Below are 20,757 nucleotides of genomic sequence, written 5' to 3'. Positions count from 1 at the left end.
TCTGGTGTGCTTTATTGATTTGCAACATACAGTATGCAAGCGAACATTATAAAAACTTATTTTTTAAAAGTGTGGAGTTGAGGGGCACCTGGGTGGCTCAGGCAGTTGAGCTTCTGACTTCGGCTCAGGTCATGATCTCATGGTCTGTGCGTTCGAGCCCCGCATCGGGCTCTGTGCTGACAGCTCAGAGCCTGGAGCCTGCTTCAGATTCTGTGTCTCCCTCTCTCTGACCCTCCCCCATTCATGCTCTGTCTCTCTCTGTCTTAAAAATAAATAAACATTTAAAAAAATTTTAACAAAAAATAAATAAAAAAATAAATAAAAGTGTGGAGTTGAAGACTGAGAAAAGAAATACCAATAAATTTGGCATCACAGCAGTGGGAAAGCTCATGTAAAAATGTTTTATAAGCTGTAAAGCCCTATAAAGATATAACACGTCACTTTATATATTTTGATTGTGTTTTGTTTGAATGTATGTGTAGTGAGGGCATAACTAAGATCGGGATCCTTATGCTAGAGTAAAAATGATATACATATAGGTATATAGACACAAATATATATATATATTTTTTTAATTGTTCATGGATATTGGACTTATATGATAATATAACAGTGTTTGCTGACATGTTAATTAATAAGTGGAAGTTGGGAGGTTAAGAGTATCAGTGAAGTAGACTTACTGAATAGTGTGGTTTGAGGTCTAATCTCTCCCTTTTAAAATGGTTACAGATTTGGCGAGAATGTCCAATTCAACATAAGGGTTTTAGAAGTACCCAACTAAATGGTGTAGAGTTTTTTCTAAGGCCATCATGGAGTTTAATTATATATTAAATTAAATTAAATTAAATTAAATTAAATTAAATTAAAGCTGGCTCTTTCACTCTGCTGTTCTACCGACTGGCCTATAGTCTCCTATTTACTGACTTGTAAATGGTCTCCTTGCCTGTGGCATTTTCCCATCCAAATGTTGCACAAATTCAAGACAAGGATGCTTGAGATTCCTTTCATGGCAATATCCTTAAAAAGCCAGCCTCTGCAATTGTCTAAAATCAAAGTATCATCATGAAAGTCTCCTAGTGCTTTTATGAAGTCTGGAAAGATTTTGAAGTTTAAAGTGGAAAGCAAAACAAGAATCCAAAGGTTCAACATCTGAGGTTTTGAGGTTAGTTTCTCTGGAATGTGAAAATCAGATTATACCTCTCCCAATATTGCGATTCTAAAAATGAATGGCTTCTTAATTGAATGACTTCAAAGTGATACAGTACGTCTACCTAAAAGTATATAATTTATCAGTTGTCAATAACCAAGGTGCAATTTTTGTTGTATTAATGCCATCTTTACTGATAAAGTCTGATTAAGATCATTACTTTTCCACATATTTTCATCCATTTTATAAAAAGCATCCCAAGGTTTTAAAGCCATTGGAGAAATGTTAGTAGGTAATGTGCTTGAGCTACCTATTCCCTGAATATGGAATACAAAGGAGAAACATGTTTATGTTTAATGAAAAAATGGTTACCAATGAGAAACATCTTTTTTAATTTTTTAAGATAAATAAAATTAACTTTTATAGTGCAGCTGCAAAATTATTTCTTTTATATTCTAAGTGTAAACATTTAATTAGTGACAAGTGTTGGGCTTCAATAGTTATTAAAATCCAGAGTATGCTTGGTGACAATCACTGATCAAGTTGGCTTATATATACTGATAAGTAATGTCAGTGTACTCCTTTCATCTTTTCAGGAATTCTTATCAATCAGCATAGTATATTTTATAATGAAATTATTATGTTTATTGTACAAATCTAACTTGACAAAATGTTGAGTATAATGTATAACCTAAATTAAGAGAAGTATCATAATAGTACTTATTCTGAATTTTCAAACCTTAATAAATTTAGTTTGTAGTGAAATTTATGAAATAAGAAATTCATATATATACTTTTCAGGTAGATTTGCCATTTGATATCCAAGAACGTATTATTTGAATTGCATTATGCTTAATGTTAGAATTTAAAATTTTTATTAAGAAATTTTTCTTAAGTTTCCAAGATAACAAATTTAAATAAAATAAAATTAAAATGTTAGTACAAAACACCTATATGTTTAGCTATGAATTTTGAATTTAAAATATTATAAATATAAATATTTTAACATCTTAATTTACTTATTGGTGTATGTAAGTTATGTATAATTCAGAGAATTTACCTACTTAACTTCATAAAAATAATTTGTCTACATGTTTCTATTGTAACATATTTCAAGTTATTATTAAAAGTTGACATATTTACATGTTGCCATTTTTGTTGGAAGCATATCTGATGATGTTTATAAAAATTAAAGTTAAAAAAATTTATAGTGGTGGGAAATGTAAAGTCAGTATGAAAATGATTTTGACACAAAACTCAGATATAGGCTAGTCAAGAAACAATGAATCAAAGATATTTATTGAAGGCTTGCGATTAATGAGGTATACTAATTTCTGAAAATGTAAACTATGATGTAGGTCCTTTAAGGGCATTGCACTTTGGTTGATGTGATCAACAGCCCAGGGATGACAGTGCATAATGCAGAGTCATAATGCAGGAAGGCAATATCTATTGAGGTGCCACACTCAAAGCAAAGGAAGAAGAGAGTGTCATCAGGAGAAAGAATCATTTCCTTCATGAGGAGTTCCAAAAGCATGATGGTACAAAATAAATTCATTTAAAAAATATCTCCCATCAAATCTAACAGCCACATTTTAAATGTGGATTATTTCTAATACATTCACAATTTTTTTTCCCGATTTGTTCCCAGAATGCTCAGGCCCATTGGGAATCGAAGGTGGAATCATATCAAATCAGCAAATCACAGCTTCCTCTACCCACCGAGCTCTTTTTGGACTCCAGAAATGGTATCCCTACTATGCACGTCTCAATAAGAAGGGGCTTATAAATGCATGGACAGCTGCAGAAAATGACAGATGGCCATGGATTCAGGTAACACATGGGATGGGACAAGGTGACTGCCAAGGAATGACCAGAGTCATTTCAGAAAGAATACAAATCACAGCCCAAAGTGTGACTTTTCTTCATGGTGACAGAGGACAGGATGATTCAGCTGAGTCCAAATTGGCTATGAAATCTGAAACTGTGGGATATATGTACGTTGACTGTAAAGTGTGTTGAGGGTTAAAAATGTTGAAATTCTTGGGGTATAAATATTGCTATTTCTTTTTTTTTATGTGAGAGGTAGCACATGCAGTGCCTGAAAGCCAGGGAGGGGCAGAGTGAGAGGGAGGGAGAGAATCTTAAGCCAGTTCCAGGCTCAGAGCGAAAGGAACTCTATTTCACCACTGTGAGATTATGACATGAGCTGAAATCAAGAGCTTAAACAGCTGAGCCACCCAGGCTCCCCTAGAAGGTTTCCACATAGGCCGCCTGTTAACATTTGGCCACAACTCTTGACACTTCAAGAAAATAAAAAATGCATGTTTTCTTTCTCCGTCTTAGAAGTGGTTTCACATGCACAGAACATATAATGTACAGAATAGATAACGCAAATACCAAAAATGTCTTCAGCACCCTCTTTCAATAGCTGAGGGTTTTTCAACTCATACTCTTTTATTTATTATCATCAGCCAGCTACTTTTTTAAACAGAAAAAAACATGATATACCAAGATCGTAAGTGATTTCCCTAAAATGGGATGGATGGTAATAATACCAGCGCATTGTATTTTATCCAGTTAAATGCTTTCTGAGGACTTACCTTAAGTAAGTAATATGTAAGTAAACTACACATTAGGAAGACAGAAAAGATGATTAAAGCATGATTTCTGTGTAAGATTATACCCCTGTTTGGGAGAGCACATTAATAACATGTAACAAGTCATTGAGTGTGTGCTGAAGAGAAGGAATACCCAGTATACGGTGGGTTTAGTGGAAGAAATAATTATCAGGAGAAAGCCTATGGGAGAATAGCTTTTTAGATGGGCCTTGAGAAATGCCTTTCAATGGAGACTAAAAGCCTACAGAGCAGCATGATCAAAGATGCTAGGTGAGAATCTGGGGAACATCATACAGAAAATCATGACTTGTGTATAAGTTGCTAGAGGAACATGTTCAAATTTAGCGAGTGAGGTAAGTGTGCCTTAGGATTCACACATACTAAAAAGTTTGGGGCTTTTTTCCATGGAGCTATTACAGAATTTTGATTTAAGTAGTTGAGTGATTTTGTTTACTATGTATTTGGAGTCAGAGGTAATTTTTAACATGGAAATCCATGATTTGACATTATTAGGTGCAATGTACAGGCATTGATTTACAGGAATTTAGTAGAATGAAAAGTTGATCTATGGCCAGGTAACATGATTTCCATACCTTAGGAACTGGGCCAGAATCCCCTTCAGATTTTTCCTTTGTTCAGGTTTCTTGTGAATTTTTACATATCCTATATATATTTCTTTAATTATATGGCTCCATGTGTTTACCAGAATTGTTTTGTTTGATGAATTTATTTTTGCGTGCATTTGCAGAAGTTGCTTCTTAGATTACACATGATTTTTCTAATCTGTAGCTACATGTGCAAAGAGAATTCCAGTTAGTGGAAATGGCACATTTATACACTTTTGACCCCAAGCTAATGAATATACAATTAAGCTTTAAAATAGATGAGAACAAAAATGCCTATATTTTATTGTTAAAAATCATTGCAGAGACCATTTTTTTAAAAATCAGCTTAGTTGCCTGTTATTGCATTTGTGGGATTGTAGTCATGATAAAGCTTTAGAAATTAAAATTAATAGCAAAAATTGCACAACACTGTGAGACAATGTCACTAGATTGCATCTGGGTTTGGCAAATTATGTTTGAGAGCTTCAGTCATCGCCATGTTTTAATAAACCACAATAACATCCTTTTGCGGTATTTTTACTGAGAAACACCTTATTAATGTTTCAGTCCTGACTTTTCACTTTATTTTGTCCCACTTTATTGCCTACCTTAACCTTACACATCATTCTGCCTTCCAAAGTACAAATCAACTTTAAGTTCTCTTTATCCCACTAGTTATAAGTGGAAATAACTTCAATGGAATAGGACAGTGGTTGACTTTTAGAGAAATTTAGATTAAACATAACTTTATCAACTTAACTAAAATAATTAAATACCTCTTTTAAGGGGATAAAATTATTATTATTATTATTATTATTATTATTATTATTATTAGTTTGCTTTTAGTCTGAAGGTGATAATGAACTCTCACAGAAAAATAATACAGGCACATAAAAAGTCTTTTAAAAGTATTTTTTAAGTTAAATTTTAGTTAACATATACTGTAGTATTGTTTCAAGAGTAGGATTTAGTGATTCCTAACTTACATATAACACCCAGTGCTCATCCCAACAAGTGCCCTCCTTAACACCCGTCACGCATTTAGCCCATCGTCCACCTAGCACCCCTCCAGCAACCCTCAGTTTGTTCTCTGTATTTAAGAGTTTCTTAAGGTTTGCCTCCCTCTCTGCTTTTCTTATTGTTCCATCCCTTCCCCTAGGGTCATCTGTTGTTTCTTAAATTCCACATATGAGTAAAATCATATGATATTTGTCTTTCTCTGACTGACTTATTTCACTTAACATTACACTCTAGTTCCATCCACGTTGTTGCAAATGGCAAGATTTCATTGTTTATGATCACTAAGTAATATTCCATTGTGTATATATATGCCATCTCTTCTTTATCCATTAATCAGCTGATGGACATTTGGGCTCTTTCCATAATTTGGCTATTGTTGATGGTGCTGCTATAAACATGGGGTTCATGTGCCCATTTGGTAAAGACCTAGTAGTGCAATTGCTATATCATCAGTAATTCTAGTTTTAATTTTTTGAGGAACCTCCATACTGTTTTCCAGAGTGGCTGCACCAGTCTGCATTCCCACCAACGATGCAAAAGTGTTCCCCTTTCTCTGCATGCTCTCCAATATCTTTAGCCATTCTGACAGGTGTGAAGTGTTATCTCATTGTGGGTTTGATTTCTGTTTCCCTGATGATGAGTGATGTTGAGCATTTTTTCATGTGATGTTAGCCATCTGAATGTCTTCTTTGGAAAAGTGTCTGTTCATGTCTTTTGCCCATTTCTTTACTGGATTCTTTGTGTGTTGGGTGTTGAATTGGGTAAGTTCTTTATAAATTTTGGATACTAACCCTTTATCCGATATGTCCTTCACAAATATCTTCTCCCGTTCCATCGGTTGCTTTATAGTTTTGTTTGTTGATTGTTTCCTTCGCTGTGCAGAAGCCTTTTATCTTGATTAAAGATAGATTGATTTTTTTTTTTTTTTGCTTTTGATTCCCTTGCCTCGAGAGACATGTCTAGTAAGAAGTTAGTACAACCAAGTTCAAAGAGGTTACTGCCTGTGTTCTCTTCTAGGATTTTGATGGTTTCCTGTCTTACACTTAGATCTTTATTCATTTTGAATTTATTTTTGTGTATTGTGTAAGAAAGTGACCAAGTTTCATTCTTCTGCATGTCGCTGACCAATTTTCCCAGCACCATTTGTTGAATAGACTGTTTTTTCCATTGGATAGTCTTTCCTGCTTTGTTGAAGATTAGTTGGCCATACATTTGTGGGTCCATTTCTGGGTGCTTTATTCTGTCCCATTAATATATGTGTCTGTTTTTGTGCCAGTACCATATTGTCTTGATGATTATAGCTTTGTATAATACAGCTTGAAGTCTGGAATTGTGATGCCTCCAGCTACAGTTTTCTTTTTCAACATAACTTTGGCTATTCAGGGTCTTTTCTGGTTGCATACACATTGTAGAATTGTTTGTTCTAGCTCTGTGAAGAATGCTAGTGTTATTTTGATAGGGATTGCATTGAATGTGTAGATTGCTTCAGGTAGTATAGACATTTTAACCATATATGTTCTTCCAATTCATGAACATGGAATGTTTTTCATTTCTTTGTGTCCTCTTCAATTTCTTTCATAAGTTTTCTATAGTTTTAAGCATACAGGTAATTTACATCTTTGGTTAGGTTTATTCATAGATAATTTTTGTTTTTTGGTGCAATTGCAAATAGGATCAATTCTTCAATTTTATTTCTGCTGCTGCTCCACTGCTGATGTATAGAAATGCAACCAATTTCTGTACATTGATTTTATATCCTGTGACTTTGCTAAATTCATTTATCAATTCTAGCAGTTTTTTGATGGAGTTTTTTGAGTTTTCCATGTAGAGTATTGTGTTATCTGTGAAGAGAGAAAGTTTGACTTCCTCCTTGCCAGTTTGTATGCCTTATAATTTTTTTGTTGTCTGGTTGCTGAGGCTGGGACTTAGAGTACTATGTTGAACAACAGTGGTGAGAGTGGACATTCCTGACCTTTGGAAGAAAGCTCTCAGTTTTTCCCCATTGAGGATGATATTAGCTATGGGTCTTTTGTAGATGGCCTTATGATCTTGAGGTATGTTCCTCATATCCCTACTTTCTTGATAATTTTTGTTAAGAAAGGATGCTGTGTTTTGCCAGATGCTTTGCATCTGTTGAGAGGATCATATGGTTTTCATCCTTTCTTTTATTAATGTGGTATACCACACTAATTGATTTGTGAATATTGAACCAGCTCTGCAGCCCAAGAATATCCGCACTTGTTCATGATGCATGATTCTTTTAATGTGTTGTTGAATTTGATTTGCTAGTATCTTGTTGAGAATTTTTGCATCTCAGTTCATCATGGGTATTGGCCTATAATTCTCCTTTTTAGTGGGGTCTTTTATGTTTTTTTAATCAAGGTAATGCTGTCTTTAGAATGATTTTGGAAACTTTCCTTTCATTTCCATTTTGTGGAACAGTTTGAGAAGAATAGGTATTAATACTTCTTTAAATGTCTGGTAGAATTCCCCTGGGAAGCCATCTGGCCTAGGACTTTTGCGAGATCTTTGATTACATCCAATTTCTTTTCTAGTTATGGATTTGTTCATATTTTCTATTTCTTCCTTTCTCAGTTTTGGTGGTTTATGTATTTTTAGGAATTTGTCCATTTCTTCCAGATTGCCCAGTTTGTTGGCATATAACTTTTCCCTAGTATCCTCTTATAATTGCTTTTATTTCTGTGGTGTTGTTTATTTATTTTTATTTTTTTAACGTTTATTTATTGAGAGACAGAGATGTAGAGCATGAGCAGAGGAGGTGCAGAGAGGAAGAGACACAGAATCTCTCTCTCTCTCTCTCTCTCTCTCTCTCTCTCAAAAATAAATAAACATTAAAAAAAATTTTTAATCTAGTTTGTCTGATATAAGTGTGGCTTTTTTTGGCTTTTTTTGACTTCTGTTAGCATGAATAATGATTCTCCATCCTCATTTTCAATCTGCTGGTGTCTTTAGATCTAAAATGACTCTCTTGTCAGCCCCATTTAGATGGGTCTTCTTTCTTTTTAATCAATTCTGATACCCTATGTCTTTTGATTGGAGCATTTAGTCCATTTACATTCAGAGTGATTATTGAAAGATAGGAATTTAGTGACATTGTTTTACCTGTAGCGTTGGTGTTTCTGGTGATGTTCTCTGGTCCTTTGTCATCTTTGTTGCTTTGGTCTTCTTTTTTATTCTCCACTCAGAGAATCCCCCTTAAAATTTCTTACAGGATTGGTTTAGTGGTCACACACTTCTTTAGTGTTTGTTTGTCTGGGAAAGTCTTTATCTCTCCTTCTGTTCTGAATGACAGCCTTGCTGGATAAAGAATTCTTGCCTGCATATTTTCCCCTTCAGCACATTGAATATTTCTTGCCACTCCCTTCTGGCCTGCCAAGTTTCAGTGGACAGGTCTGCTACTATTGTATGTGTCTGCCCTTCTGGGTTAAGGATCTTTTGTCCCTAGCTGCTTTCAGAATTCTCTCTTTATCTTTGTATTTTGCAAGTTTCACTATGATATGTTGTGGTATTGACCTGTTTTTGTTGATTTTGAGGGGAGTTCTCTGTGCCTGTTGGACTTGAATGTCTATTTCTTTCTATTTCCCCAGATTAAGGAAGTTCTCAGCTATAATTTGTTCAAATAAACCTGCCACCCTTTTTTTCCACTCTTGTTCTTCTGGGTCTCCTTTGATACAGATATTGTTTTGTTTCATAGATCACTTAGTTCACTAAGTCTCCCCTCATGTAGTAATTTCCTTTCCCTCTTTTACTCAGCTTCATTATTTTCCATAATTTTATCTTCTATTTCACCTATTCTCTCCTCTCTTTCTTCAATCCTCATTGTCATTGTATCCAGTTTGTTTTGGTTCTCAATTACAGCATTTTTTATTTCATCCTAACTTATTCTTAGGTTTTTGATCTCTGCAGGAAGGGTTCACTGGTGTCTTCTGTATCTTTTTTTCAAGCCCAGCTAGTAGTCTTATGACTGCTGTTCTAAATTCTTGTTCAGACATATTGCTTATATCTGTTTTGAGCAAGTCCCTGGCTATGATTTCTTCTTGACCTTTCTTTTGGGGAAAATTTCTCTGCATTGTCATTTAGGCTAAAATTCTGTCTTTTTTGTGTTTCAAAAGTTTTTATGTTTCCTGTACCTGAGAGTAATGCTACATTAAAAAGGGGTCATACACTGTCCCCTTTAATGCCACTAGGTTTGGTATTTCAGCAAATGTTTCTGATATTCTCTGCTGTTGCATTTTGATTGTTCTTTCCCAATCATCAGTCCTCTGCAGCACCCCTCTTCACTTGCAGCGGGGGGTGTTTGCTTTGTTAGATGTGCTTTGATTTGTTTGTTAGGATAACCCTGGAAAAAAAGGGGATAAAAGCCTGATTCCCACCCCCCCAAAAAAAAAACAGAAAAGGAAAAGGAATGAAAAAAACAAAAGAGAGAATCAAAAACTGTAAGGCTAATTCCAAAGAAAAGGGAAGAGAAAGAAAGAAAGAAAGAAAGAAAGAAAGAAAGAAAGAAAGAAAGAAAGAAAGAGAAAGAAAGAAAGAAAGAAAGAAAGAAAGAAAGAAAGAAAGAAAGAAAGATTTAAGCCTTATCTGAGAGAGAGAGAGAGAGAGAGAGAGAGAGAGAGAGAGAGAGAGAGAAAGGAAATTAAAGAAACAAAGAAGAAGAAGAAGAAGAAGAAGAAGAAGAAGAAGAAGAGGAGGAGGAGGAGGAAAAGAAGGAGGAGGAGGAAGAGGAGGAGGAGCGGGGGGTGGGGGGAGAAGGAGAAGGAAGAAAGAATAAAGAAGGAAGAAGAAGAAGAGAGAAAAGTAAGCCTGGTCTGTTTCCATGAGAACTGTGCGTGTCATTTTCAAGCACTCGATTTTCAGTGTGCTTGGTGCATGGAGGATGCTGGCTGTGCTGGTCTTGAGGAGAGGCCCAGTGCGCAGTCTCACAGTCAGTCTCACCCCAGTAAATAAGCGGTTGCCACCCACAGGGGGGTCATTGTTTGGTGTAACTGGGTCCCACCTCCACAGCGGCCACAGTGCTGCTTTCTGGAGTCCCACCATGTTGGTCTTGAGGCGAAAATGGTGCCACCGCAATCTCTCGTCCACAGACAAGAGATCTCACACCCCATCCTGTTCATGCAGCCCTCACAGAATACTGAGGGCAGTCAGTTCTCCCTTTGTGGTTTTTCTTTTGGCATGTGGCTTGGATTCAAAACTTGAAGTCTTAAAGGACCCAGCACAACAGGGACCCACCCCCTCCTCTGAAACAGAGCCTCTCCATGCTGTGTCTTAGGTCCTTTGTCCCAGAACAATCCCACACCTGTGCAGTGTGCAGAATCTATGGTGTAGCACTGATAAAAGCAGCAACAAGGCTATATTTCCTCTGGATGCCTCTGTCCCCTGCTGCTGAAAAGCCTCTTGCTGGTGCCTGCAGGGTTTTTGTCCTTGGGGAGGCAATATACTCTCTTTCAAAAGTACTCCAGGAAGGGGAATGTCCTCTCTCAATGTGCCCCAGAGATCTCTACACCACACTATGCCCTCTGGGACCACCTTCCCTCTCCCCAGGAGTGTGTGCTACAGCTCCACTGTGGAGAAAGTTGCACATTTCCAAAACCTCAGAATTGGAACTCCAAATGCTATTTGCAAAAATATCTGAGACACTCAATACTTCTAACTCCCCTGTCTGTGGTCTAGAGAGGTTTTCCTCTTGTACAAAACCTATGCTACCCTCAACCCCTTTTTCTCTCCCTTTTGTCTGTCCACAAAAAGGGTTCCCTCCCCTCTGTGGCACTGCCTTTTTCTCTCCCCCAATTCACTTCCACGCACCTCACAACTGCCACGCTGTCTCCCTCCAACCTTGTAGACCCTTCTCCCGGTCCTCAGAACAATTTCCCGGGTTTTCCAACTGATCTGACCTCAATACAGCTGTGTTTGAGGGATGAGGAAATTAGCCAAAAAGTCTTATAGTAAGGAAGCCAAAAAAGCCCAAAAAGGCTTTTATATTAGATGAAACAGTCTTGTGTATAATGGAGGAAAACTGAAAACTCACAACTGTCATTTAAGAAATGTTTCGAGATTACATTCAGAGTTATTATGTTATTGTATTCTTTAATAACATCTTATTTCCTAAGTTATTTTTTAAAAGAAAAAGTGTATCCCTTTCTTAAAGGAAAATCATATCTAAGAGACTCTGGGAAGTCTACTCGTGTACGTGTACCAGATTTTCTGTTTGAACATTATTAACTTCCCTTGTCACTTCATTCTTTTGTTTATACTCAGTACTTCAAATGAAACATTTGAGTACTTTGCTTAAACTCACTTATAATGAGCACCGTATCCCCCAATCTTTCAGGTGTATGACACACATACACTAATTAGTATTCAATTCCATTTTCTTCCGTGTCTTGGTGAAATAAAAACTGAAATTGCCATTTTAAATTTACACACTCAGTGGGCAATTATTGAGAGCTCCACAATGTTTATAATTGCTTTTGGATTTAAAGGGTTAGTGCAGTAAATACAGTTAAACAAAACTTTTTTCTCCCCATTTTTGTTTTTCTGATCTTGTATTCCTTACCGATATATTTTTTCCAACTAATAAATAACCACCACATTAAATACTGACTACTTCTTTAGCATCTTGGAATGTCAGTTTTTCTTTCTGACTAATGTATTTGAAATAGCAACTTTGCACAATTATGGAAATATGTCTTATCATATAGGTTATCATATAAAAATGTATAAGTTTATTTAATTCTTCTGGGCACTTTGTTAACTGATGAAGGCCTCTGAAAATGACCATTTTATTTATTTTTAAAGATAATTATTTTATATTCATTATTTTTCTTTTATAGATACATGTGGTAAAATATTTTTTTTTTAATTTCTGAGGCGATTTTGTTTCATGTATATACATTCTTTCTAGATTGCATGTACATTATATTTTCATCTAGTCATTTATTCATCCAAGCAGCAACATTTACTAAATGAATGTCTACTCTGTAGTCTCTGTTCTATTAGGCACTAGAAGGAAGACAGCAGTGGCCTTCAAGATGTTCTGAATCTAGGATATAGAAAAGTGAGCAGCGTAGACATAACAAGATATTATATATACCCTGGTCTTACATCATCTGCTAACCATTTCATTTGAACAGTAATATTTGATTATATTCAGCCTATTCTAATAAAACTTCTGTTAAATGGAAAAACTAATTTAGCATAGCATTCACAGAATATGAGAAGAGGAATTGCCATTACACTAGGTATTACATAGCTATATTATTACATACTGCTCTGTGTGATGGGTATACCAAAGCAAAGCCATGATTTTCCTTTGAGAGTTAATCTATCAGTAGTTGTGTCAGTACAAGTATTTTACCACTGAGAAAAATAGGTTTGGATCTTTCCCTTTTAAGTAATTTTAAGTAAGGGAAAATTCTAATTTTCCCTTAGAAAATGTGAATATAACCTTAATATGTTTCCTCTCTATATGCCACAAAGTTTGTGTGTGTGGTGGGGGTGAGAGATAGTTACTTCTCAAACTTCAATATGCACAGGAATTGTTTGAGTCACTGGGTAAAAATAGAAGCTTCTGATTGCCTCTCACAACTGCAGCAGGTCATTCTCAGACCACACTGAAAAAACATGTCTCATGAGCTCATAAAGCCTGGATTTGTCCTGCTCCAGATACATTAATAAATAAATAAAATTAAAATAACACTTTTGTTTGATGATCTGGGCACTTTGTTTTTTGGAGCTGCAAGTAGTGATAACTGCATGGGTAGGAAAGGAAAGAATAGTGAAGGAAAATGAGGAGGGATAGCAGGAAATATGTGACCCACAAAAGGTCTCCTAGCTGGATGAAGGCAGAACCACGTTAGATATCCTAGCCAGAAGTGCACCCAGCTTTAGCAGCAACTCATAAAAAGCATTATCCATTAGTCATAAGGATTTTATGTCTTTATTAGTCATAAAGAATTTTCAGCAATTACCGTCCCTAAATGGCTATAGATTCTTTGTTGTTAGAAAATTTAAAATATCCCAAAGCAAGCCCATCTGAGTTTTGCATTTCAAACCAAATAATAGTTAATGCAAAATACATGGACCCCAGTCAGATTTATGTGAGTACAAGTTGTGTTACAGATTTACATTTCTGGAGTACACATTCCGTGTCTTTTTTTAACTTTGTGAACAGTGGGATTTAAAATGCTGCAAAAAAAAGCAGAGTAATCATCTATTTCATTTCAAAAGCCTGTATATAATGTGTGTGAAAACTCTTTTGGTACTTATAGACAGCTGGAGCTCCTTGAGGCATAAAAATCATTTTTAAAAACATAGATTTTAAGAAGTAGATTTTCCTTTTATTTTCAGGTTGTTTTCTAGTTACAGAACCTGAATTGCATTGACTCTAATCCATCTTCACTAGTTCTTAATTCAAGTAAAACATGTTTTAGCCTATTTTCTCTCCTTAAAAAAGCTACCTTCTTAGATACACTGCTTTCCTACTAAACACCTCTCTAAGGCTAATTACATGTAAACATTAATATACTACTCCTTCTAGAGATCTCTTTCTATAAACAGTCATCCTAAATGAAAATTTACTTTTTTTTCCTTTGTTTATTAGAGCTAAGCTTCATCCACAGCTGTGTGTGTTTTAAGTTACTTTTTTTTTTATTTTTAAAAACAAACAGATACTTAGCATTAAGTAAAAATGACTTGATACATCCATACTGAAAAATAATGTTTACTCTGTTTGGTCATTTATGACATTTATACTAGTACTAATGCACACTTCTTGCTGATGAACTTTAAAGGATGTGTGTTGGATCTAAAGTCCAGATTCTATGAGTTATGGAATATATGGTTAACCATGTAGCAAATGTTCTCTAATTTAAAAGGAGCTACATCTGGAATCTCTTCTCTAAGCTGCTTCCTCTCTGACTTTGCAGCACCCAGGGCCTCACTGACCCGGATTTCTTGCTGTTCCTCATGTGTATCTGGCTGTTTTCTGCTGCCGTACTTAGGCCCATACATTTCCTGTTTCATCTGTTGACCAGCTACCAGTCTTCTTTGGATTCATATCCTTAATTCCATTCTGTATAAAGTAATTCCTGGAATTTCTACTTTTTATCTCCAAAGATAGAAGTGATCACACTGTTCTTTTTTTCCACTCTGCCCACTATATGTTTCTGTCACTAGCAGCTAACATTCTTTATGGTCACTGTTTACCTTTCTCTCTCCTCCTATACTGTAAGTCACTTAAAAGTAAGAATTACATCTGGTACCTGGGTGGCTCAGTTGGTTCAGCGTCCAACTTGAACTCATGTCACAGTCTCACGGTTCAAAGGTTCAAGCCCCACATCAGGCTCTGTGCTGACAGCTTCAGTTTCTGTGACATCTTCTCTCTGCCCCCTCGACTGCTCATGCTCTGTCTCTCTCTGTCTGAAAATAAGTAAAATACAAAAAAATTTCTTAAAAGAGTAGGAATTATACCTGATTAGGTCTATTTCCATAGCACCTTGAATAGTAATTAAAAAAAAAAAAATCTGTTGGATAGATGCAGATAATTGATTGATAGAAGAATAAAGAATGTTGAGCAAAATAGACTGAAGAGAATGTTTATTTTCACATGGTAATTATACTGCTCTGAGGGTACGAGGAGTGTCCAGACAAGTCAGTTCACCTTCTATGTTCAGATGTTATAAATGGTCACTTGAACCATGACATCTTAGCACACTTCCTTTGGTGCCCTATGAGATACATTTATCCACAGGGTAGGTAATGCTTCACCCATCTGGGCGACACAGGAACCAGAATTTCTGTAAAGCCCGATGACCCATACCTTCCTCTGTAATCACTGCAAACTTTATAAGCAACATCAGACAGATATGGGTAATATTTGTAAGGTGTTCTCCGGAAACAATTAAGGCTGCTAACTAAGCCTTTAATGCCAAACACCAAAATTTTCATCTTCTCCTACCCTATTTAAGTTTTCCCTGAAAAATGCAAAATATTAACTGTTTGTTTTAGCTTCTTGCACATTTTTTATAAATTTGTGATTATGTTCACACAAAAATTTGAAACTTTAGAGAGTAACTGTGTTAAAGTAACCATATCTTCCCTTTCTAAGATGAATTTGCCCTAGTTAAAAAAAGCGGTTTTAAAATACTAGTATCACTCTAGCTTATGTAATTTGTAATTTTTATTTACCCACAAGAAATGTCAAAAACATACAAACTTATGCCTTCTTACTATTATTCATAAAATATAGAATGTACAGAGTTATAGGAAATTATATTAATGCATTTTTTTAGCATCTGTTGGACTCTGAGTAGATAATTCAGTGAACCACCCCTACATAAAAGACTGTTTCATTGAATTTGCTGCACATTTTTAGCCATGCAGAAAACATGTCCAGCTTAACTTTTGTACTTACAAAGGTTATGATTTTAAGTGCCTTGTAGTTCCCTCAGTTCCCATTATTTTGTGACTATTACCACAGTGATTTTATAGTTTTTGATACTGTTGAAAGTGAAATAGAGATAATCTGAATTAATTGAAAATAACGACTTGCTATTGTCATGAAAAAATAGAACACTCAAAGTTTAGAATCTCTGGTTTTACAATTTAACTTGATCACGTTGATGGCAAAATTACTCTGGTTCCCTCTTCATACCTCCCCACATGACCATCTAGCCTGCCTCTGGGCTGTCTCTTCCCATTTCTGACACTTGGGACAGAAGAAGGGTAATACTCTGACTTCCACTCAACTTTCAGAGTTTCTTACTGTAGCTTTTCTCTTATTATTGCTTGACATGCTCCTCACTATTCCTGTGATTGTGAATCTATCTTAACCAAAGGTGTTAAACCTGCCTATGGGAAATGCTGTTTATGAATTAGAATCAGCCATGGCTTCAATGTAACAATTGTTCCTCAGAGGGCAAGGGCAGAGAGGGTCTGCAGGAAGCCTGTCCTGAGTCCTGAGAGGTGAGAAATGCAGAGAAGCAGGGGGAAAAGTAAGAGTTTGAGCTAAAGGTGTGATTGTCTCTTCATGTTTATCTTCTGGGAACCGGTGGAATTACTGTTTGGATTGGGCTGAAGGAATCCCTTATTTTAACTGTAGACACTGAACAAATTTGTTCTGCCCCAACGCCTCACTGAAAACCCCCTTGTTTTGAAAATGTGACCAAGTACCGAGCCACCTAACCTGATTCTGAAAGCTTTATTTTCTTGAGACAGTAATTAATTTGCAACCATTTCGGTTTGGGGGACGTTGTTGTTTAAAACTAACTGAATGTGGTTAGACCTAAGTGCAGAAAAAAGTCACTGTATTCACCTATACTTAGGTTACAAGTGAGTCTCATTAGCCATAGTATCTTGTATTAGCTTCAAGTTAATCTCACAATTAGCACTGTGTGCTGTTACAGTTGCTTTACATATATTGACTATGTATTTCCAGGTAATTGATATTGTCTTATCCTCATTATTCAGATTGGGAAATCTAGGCACAGAAAGGGAAGTTGTCCAAATTTACTGAAAAATTAGTTGCATGGTTGGGATGTAAACACGGGCAGCTTGTGTGAGGCCAGCGCTAAACCGTTCATATCCTCTGTACTATCCTTTCTTTGACAACTCTAGGAAGTTCTCTTTTCCTTTTTTTTTGAAGGATGGGCACTGCTAGTGGGCATGGGGGAGTCTACCATTTTCTTAAGGCCTTATAAAATAATTGTTGTATCCTATAAAATTTATATTTGCCCAGAAGCAAGAAAACACCTCTAGCCTGGGGCAGTAGTTGTCAAAATCCAACTACATAAAAATTACCTGGAGAGCTGTTTAACATGGTCCTCATCCTTAGACTTTCTAAATCAGTAGATCAGAATTGGGACCTAGGGCACTACATAGTGAGCAGACACCCCAGGTGGATTCTGGTATTGTTGATCCTGAGAAAAAAGGAGTAATCACAATCTAGTGTGAGAGACATACCCTCTCTTATATGTGCCCTTTCACTCTTAGAAACAACTGAAATAAATTCAAATATCAGGAAACAGTATATTGTTCTTCAAAACGAGACATCGATGTGAAACATTTTAAAATACTGAATGGCATCAAGACATCACAAATCCAAGACCGAACCACCTAAACTGCTTTGGTGATATTTTATTATTAACTTGCCTATATCAGTGTATGTCATGAGTAGAATCCCCATTCTTCCATGAACTAGATATAGTAATGCTTAATTGTTTTCAAAGGATTTTTGTCTGTAACATGAAGCCTTCAATAATTAAGTCATAATTAAATAGTAAAAGAATTATAAAAATATCCACATCCTGTAAGATGAGGCTTTAAATGATTTATTATTAAATCCTCAGCTGGGTCTTAGGAGTCTTTAAGGAAGAAATATTTATTTTCCATGCAACCAGAATATAATGAAAACATCAAAAAGCCATTTACATTTTAATTATTAAAAGTGAATTTAGCATATTCACCGTTTTTGAGGATGATGTTAAGAAGTTATTCCAGACAGAGAGAACAGAATGAATAAAATCACAAGGGAACTGGAGGGAACACAAGGTCCAGCAGGGACCAGTCTTTACTGAAGAGATGGGGCTACGTAGGGGGAATAGGAGGGTAAAAGTCTGCAAAAGTAAGGAGACCCCAGAATGTGAAAATACATTAGTGTCAAACGAGGTGGCACTTGATGTTTATTGAAAGGTTTTCAGCAGGGTATTGACACTGTCAGAACTAGAGTTCAGTAAGATGAGCTGTCAGTGGGATGTGTTATGAGTACCCAGCACAATGCCGAGTAGTTAGGAGACAGTAAAGTTTCATCGAGTGAACATTGTGCTGAATGCAGAGGCAAGCCTAGAAGCAGGCACACCACTTAGGAGGCTTTTATAGCTAACTGCCCAAGGAGAACCTGAATTACACTGGCAGATGTTGAAATAAAAATAAGAGATTAAATTGTAAGAGGGCTTGAGGGCGCAGCACTGACAATTGATTGAATTGTGTGTTAGAGGAGAGGAGGAAGAACAAAAACAGAAATATTAAATTCCAAAGTTTTTAGCTTGAGTGAGATTTTGGTACCATTTATAGAAATATAGAGGTCAGGGAAAGGAGTTGGTATTGTTGGAAAATGCTGAATATATTTTGGGTCTGTTTTTGTTTTTTGAGAGTGAGAGGAAAGAGAGAGAGAGCAAAAGCAGCGGGGAGACACACACACACACACACACACACACACACACAGAGAGAGAGAGAGAGAGAGAGAGAGAGAGAGAGAGAGAGAGAGAGAATCCCAAGCAAGCTCCACATTCAGCAGGGAGCCCCATGTGGGGCTCAATCCCATGACCCTGGGATCGTGACCTGAGCTGAAATCAAGAATCAGATGCTCAACCAACTGAGCCACCCAGGTGCCACCTATATTTTGGGTTTTAATGTTTGATTTACTTGGAGAAAATACTAATTGTGTCCAGCATGAAGTTAAAAGCGTGTTAGTTTGCTGCTCTCTACAGACATTGGAAGTAGATTTAGTGGGCATCACTGACATGGGACATTTCTTATTGCTATTGATCATTTGTGAGTCACGTGACCACACCTAGTGGAATCAGAGGTAAGGTAGTATCCACTTAGAGTTGAAATAGCTATTTGAGGGGACAGATGGGGACTCTAAAATGAAGTACTTCCCACAAATGGTGAAACTTCTGTTTCTTCTAATTCCATCTCCATCAAAAGAGTTTATAAGACAGTAGCTCACCCAGGAGCACCATTGTGCAGCACCCTTGGGAAAAAAAGAACTGAACTTTGAGCTTCTGAATAAGTGTAGCCATTCTATATTAACACCTTTTCAGGGCATTCATTTTCATACCATAAGTCAGTTCCATTTTCTCCATGTATTTCTTTTTAATGTTGTTATTGCTGTGGCTGCTGCTGTTTTCCCCAGAATTGATATAGTTTATTAAAATAGTAGCTATTTCAGTCTAACGTTGGTGTACTTAGTATAGATTGTTTTATTTTGTTGTGATTTTTGCTTCTTAAAGAAACGATAAAGATCTCATTTTTTCCGCAAATGGGCTCTCAAATTTCTTGTATCTATTATATATTCAATGCTTCAGTAGTTTTGAAGTATTTGTCCTGAGTTCATAATACATAGTCTATATTTTCATTTCTCAGATTTAAAAAACTATGTTAAACCCAGTTCTCCTTAGTTTATTACTATCATTAGTGCTGTTAAGAGATACAATGCTGAATTTCAGATACAGATGTCAATTTTTCTATCTTAGTTTTCCTAGCAGGAGCCCAACCTAAACCAGTATTTTTACATAACAGCAGCTTTCAAGAAGCTCTTAAACTGAAATGTGATTATCTTGCAAAAAAAACAAAAAAACAAAAAAAACCAAATAAGACATTTTAATATTACCAGTGGATCTTAGCTTTCCTTTTCTTAAGAGCATTAACCCAGATTTGGACAGATGTATATAAATGTTGAAAGAAGAGCACATTATCTAATATTTTTTTCAGAATGTTTTCCTTACTTTCAGATCTGCTGTAGATAAACTAGTATTTATTGGGCAGCTACTCTTTTCAGAGAGCTATTTGGGCAATCAATAAGTTTTGTGTGCTCATGTAGAGATTACTTAAGTAGATAAAACATTTTAAAATTATGTGGAAATTTCTACTTCATTGGATGGACATTTGAGAAGGGAAGAGCTGTTGTTTCAATTCAGTGAACAACTGAACCTGTAACTATGTGCTTGGGAAGAGCGGAGAATTTACCAGCCACATGGGACTTTTTTGAAGGGTACTCTGTTCAGCTTTCACAGACTTAGAGAAAGACATCTTCTAAAGTGACCCCCAACTCCATGTAAATTAATACATTCATTCACTTAGTATATTCATTGAGTATTTTCCATGTGCCAACTGCTATTCTAGATGCTCCCTTCTCCAGGAAGCTTTCTTTAACTCCACCCCTCACCTCAGACTAAATGTGGTTCTTCTATATGTTCTTACAACATTTTGTTCTTTTCTTACCTAGCACTTGTCACAGCTTATAACTAAAGACTTTATAGGAGATAATTTTTTAGTAGGTAAGCTGCATGAGCCTGGGGCACTCACTATCTGTTGGTTCAGTTGTATTCTCACCAGTCCTCATGACTAAATCTTTAATAAATGAAAATAGATTTGTGATTTGTTGTCATAATCAATATCCTGAATAAAAGTTCTGTTTTCTTTTTTAAAAGTTTTGATTATTTAAGTATGGTTGACCTACCATGCAGTAGTAGGTTTAGATGCACAGCATAGTGATTTGAACAGTTCCATGCATTACACAGTGTTCACCATGATAAGGGTAGCCACCGTCTGTCACCATATGACG

General features: G+C 36.0%; 1 protein-coding gene across 2 annotated transcripts in view; it reads left to right on the top strand.

Moving 5' to 3' along the window:
- EDIL3 (EGF like repeats and discoidin domains 3) overlaps positions 1 to 20,757 on the top strand; it is a 410,169-nt gene that overhangs the window by 262,379 nt on the left and 127,033 nt on the right. For both annotated transcript variants that reach the window (XM_027038784.2, XM_027038776.2), the window contains one exon: positions 2,799 to 2,980. In XM_027038784.2, the coding sequence (XP_026894585.1) occupies positions 2,799 to 2,980 (182 nt within the window). The remainder of the gene's footprint in view (positions 1 to 2,798; positions 2,981 to 20,757) is intronic.

The sequence above is a fragment of the Acinonyx jubatus genome, chromosome A1 (genome assembly GCF_027475565.1).
Source record: "Acinonyx jubatus isolate Ajub_Pintada_27869175 chromosome A1, VMU_Ajub_asm_v1.0, whole genome shotgun sequence".
NCBI lineage: Eukaryota > Metazoa > Chordata > Mammalia > Carnivora > Felidae > Acinonyx > Acinonyx jubatus.
Note: the sequence above shows the minus strand (reverse complement) of the source record. Positions and strands in the feature narration are given on the sequence as shown.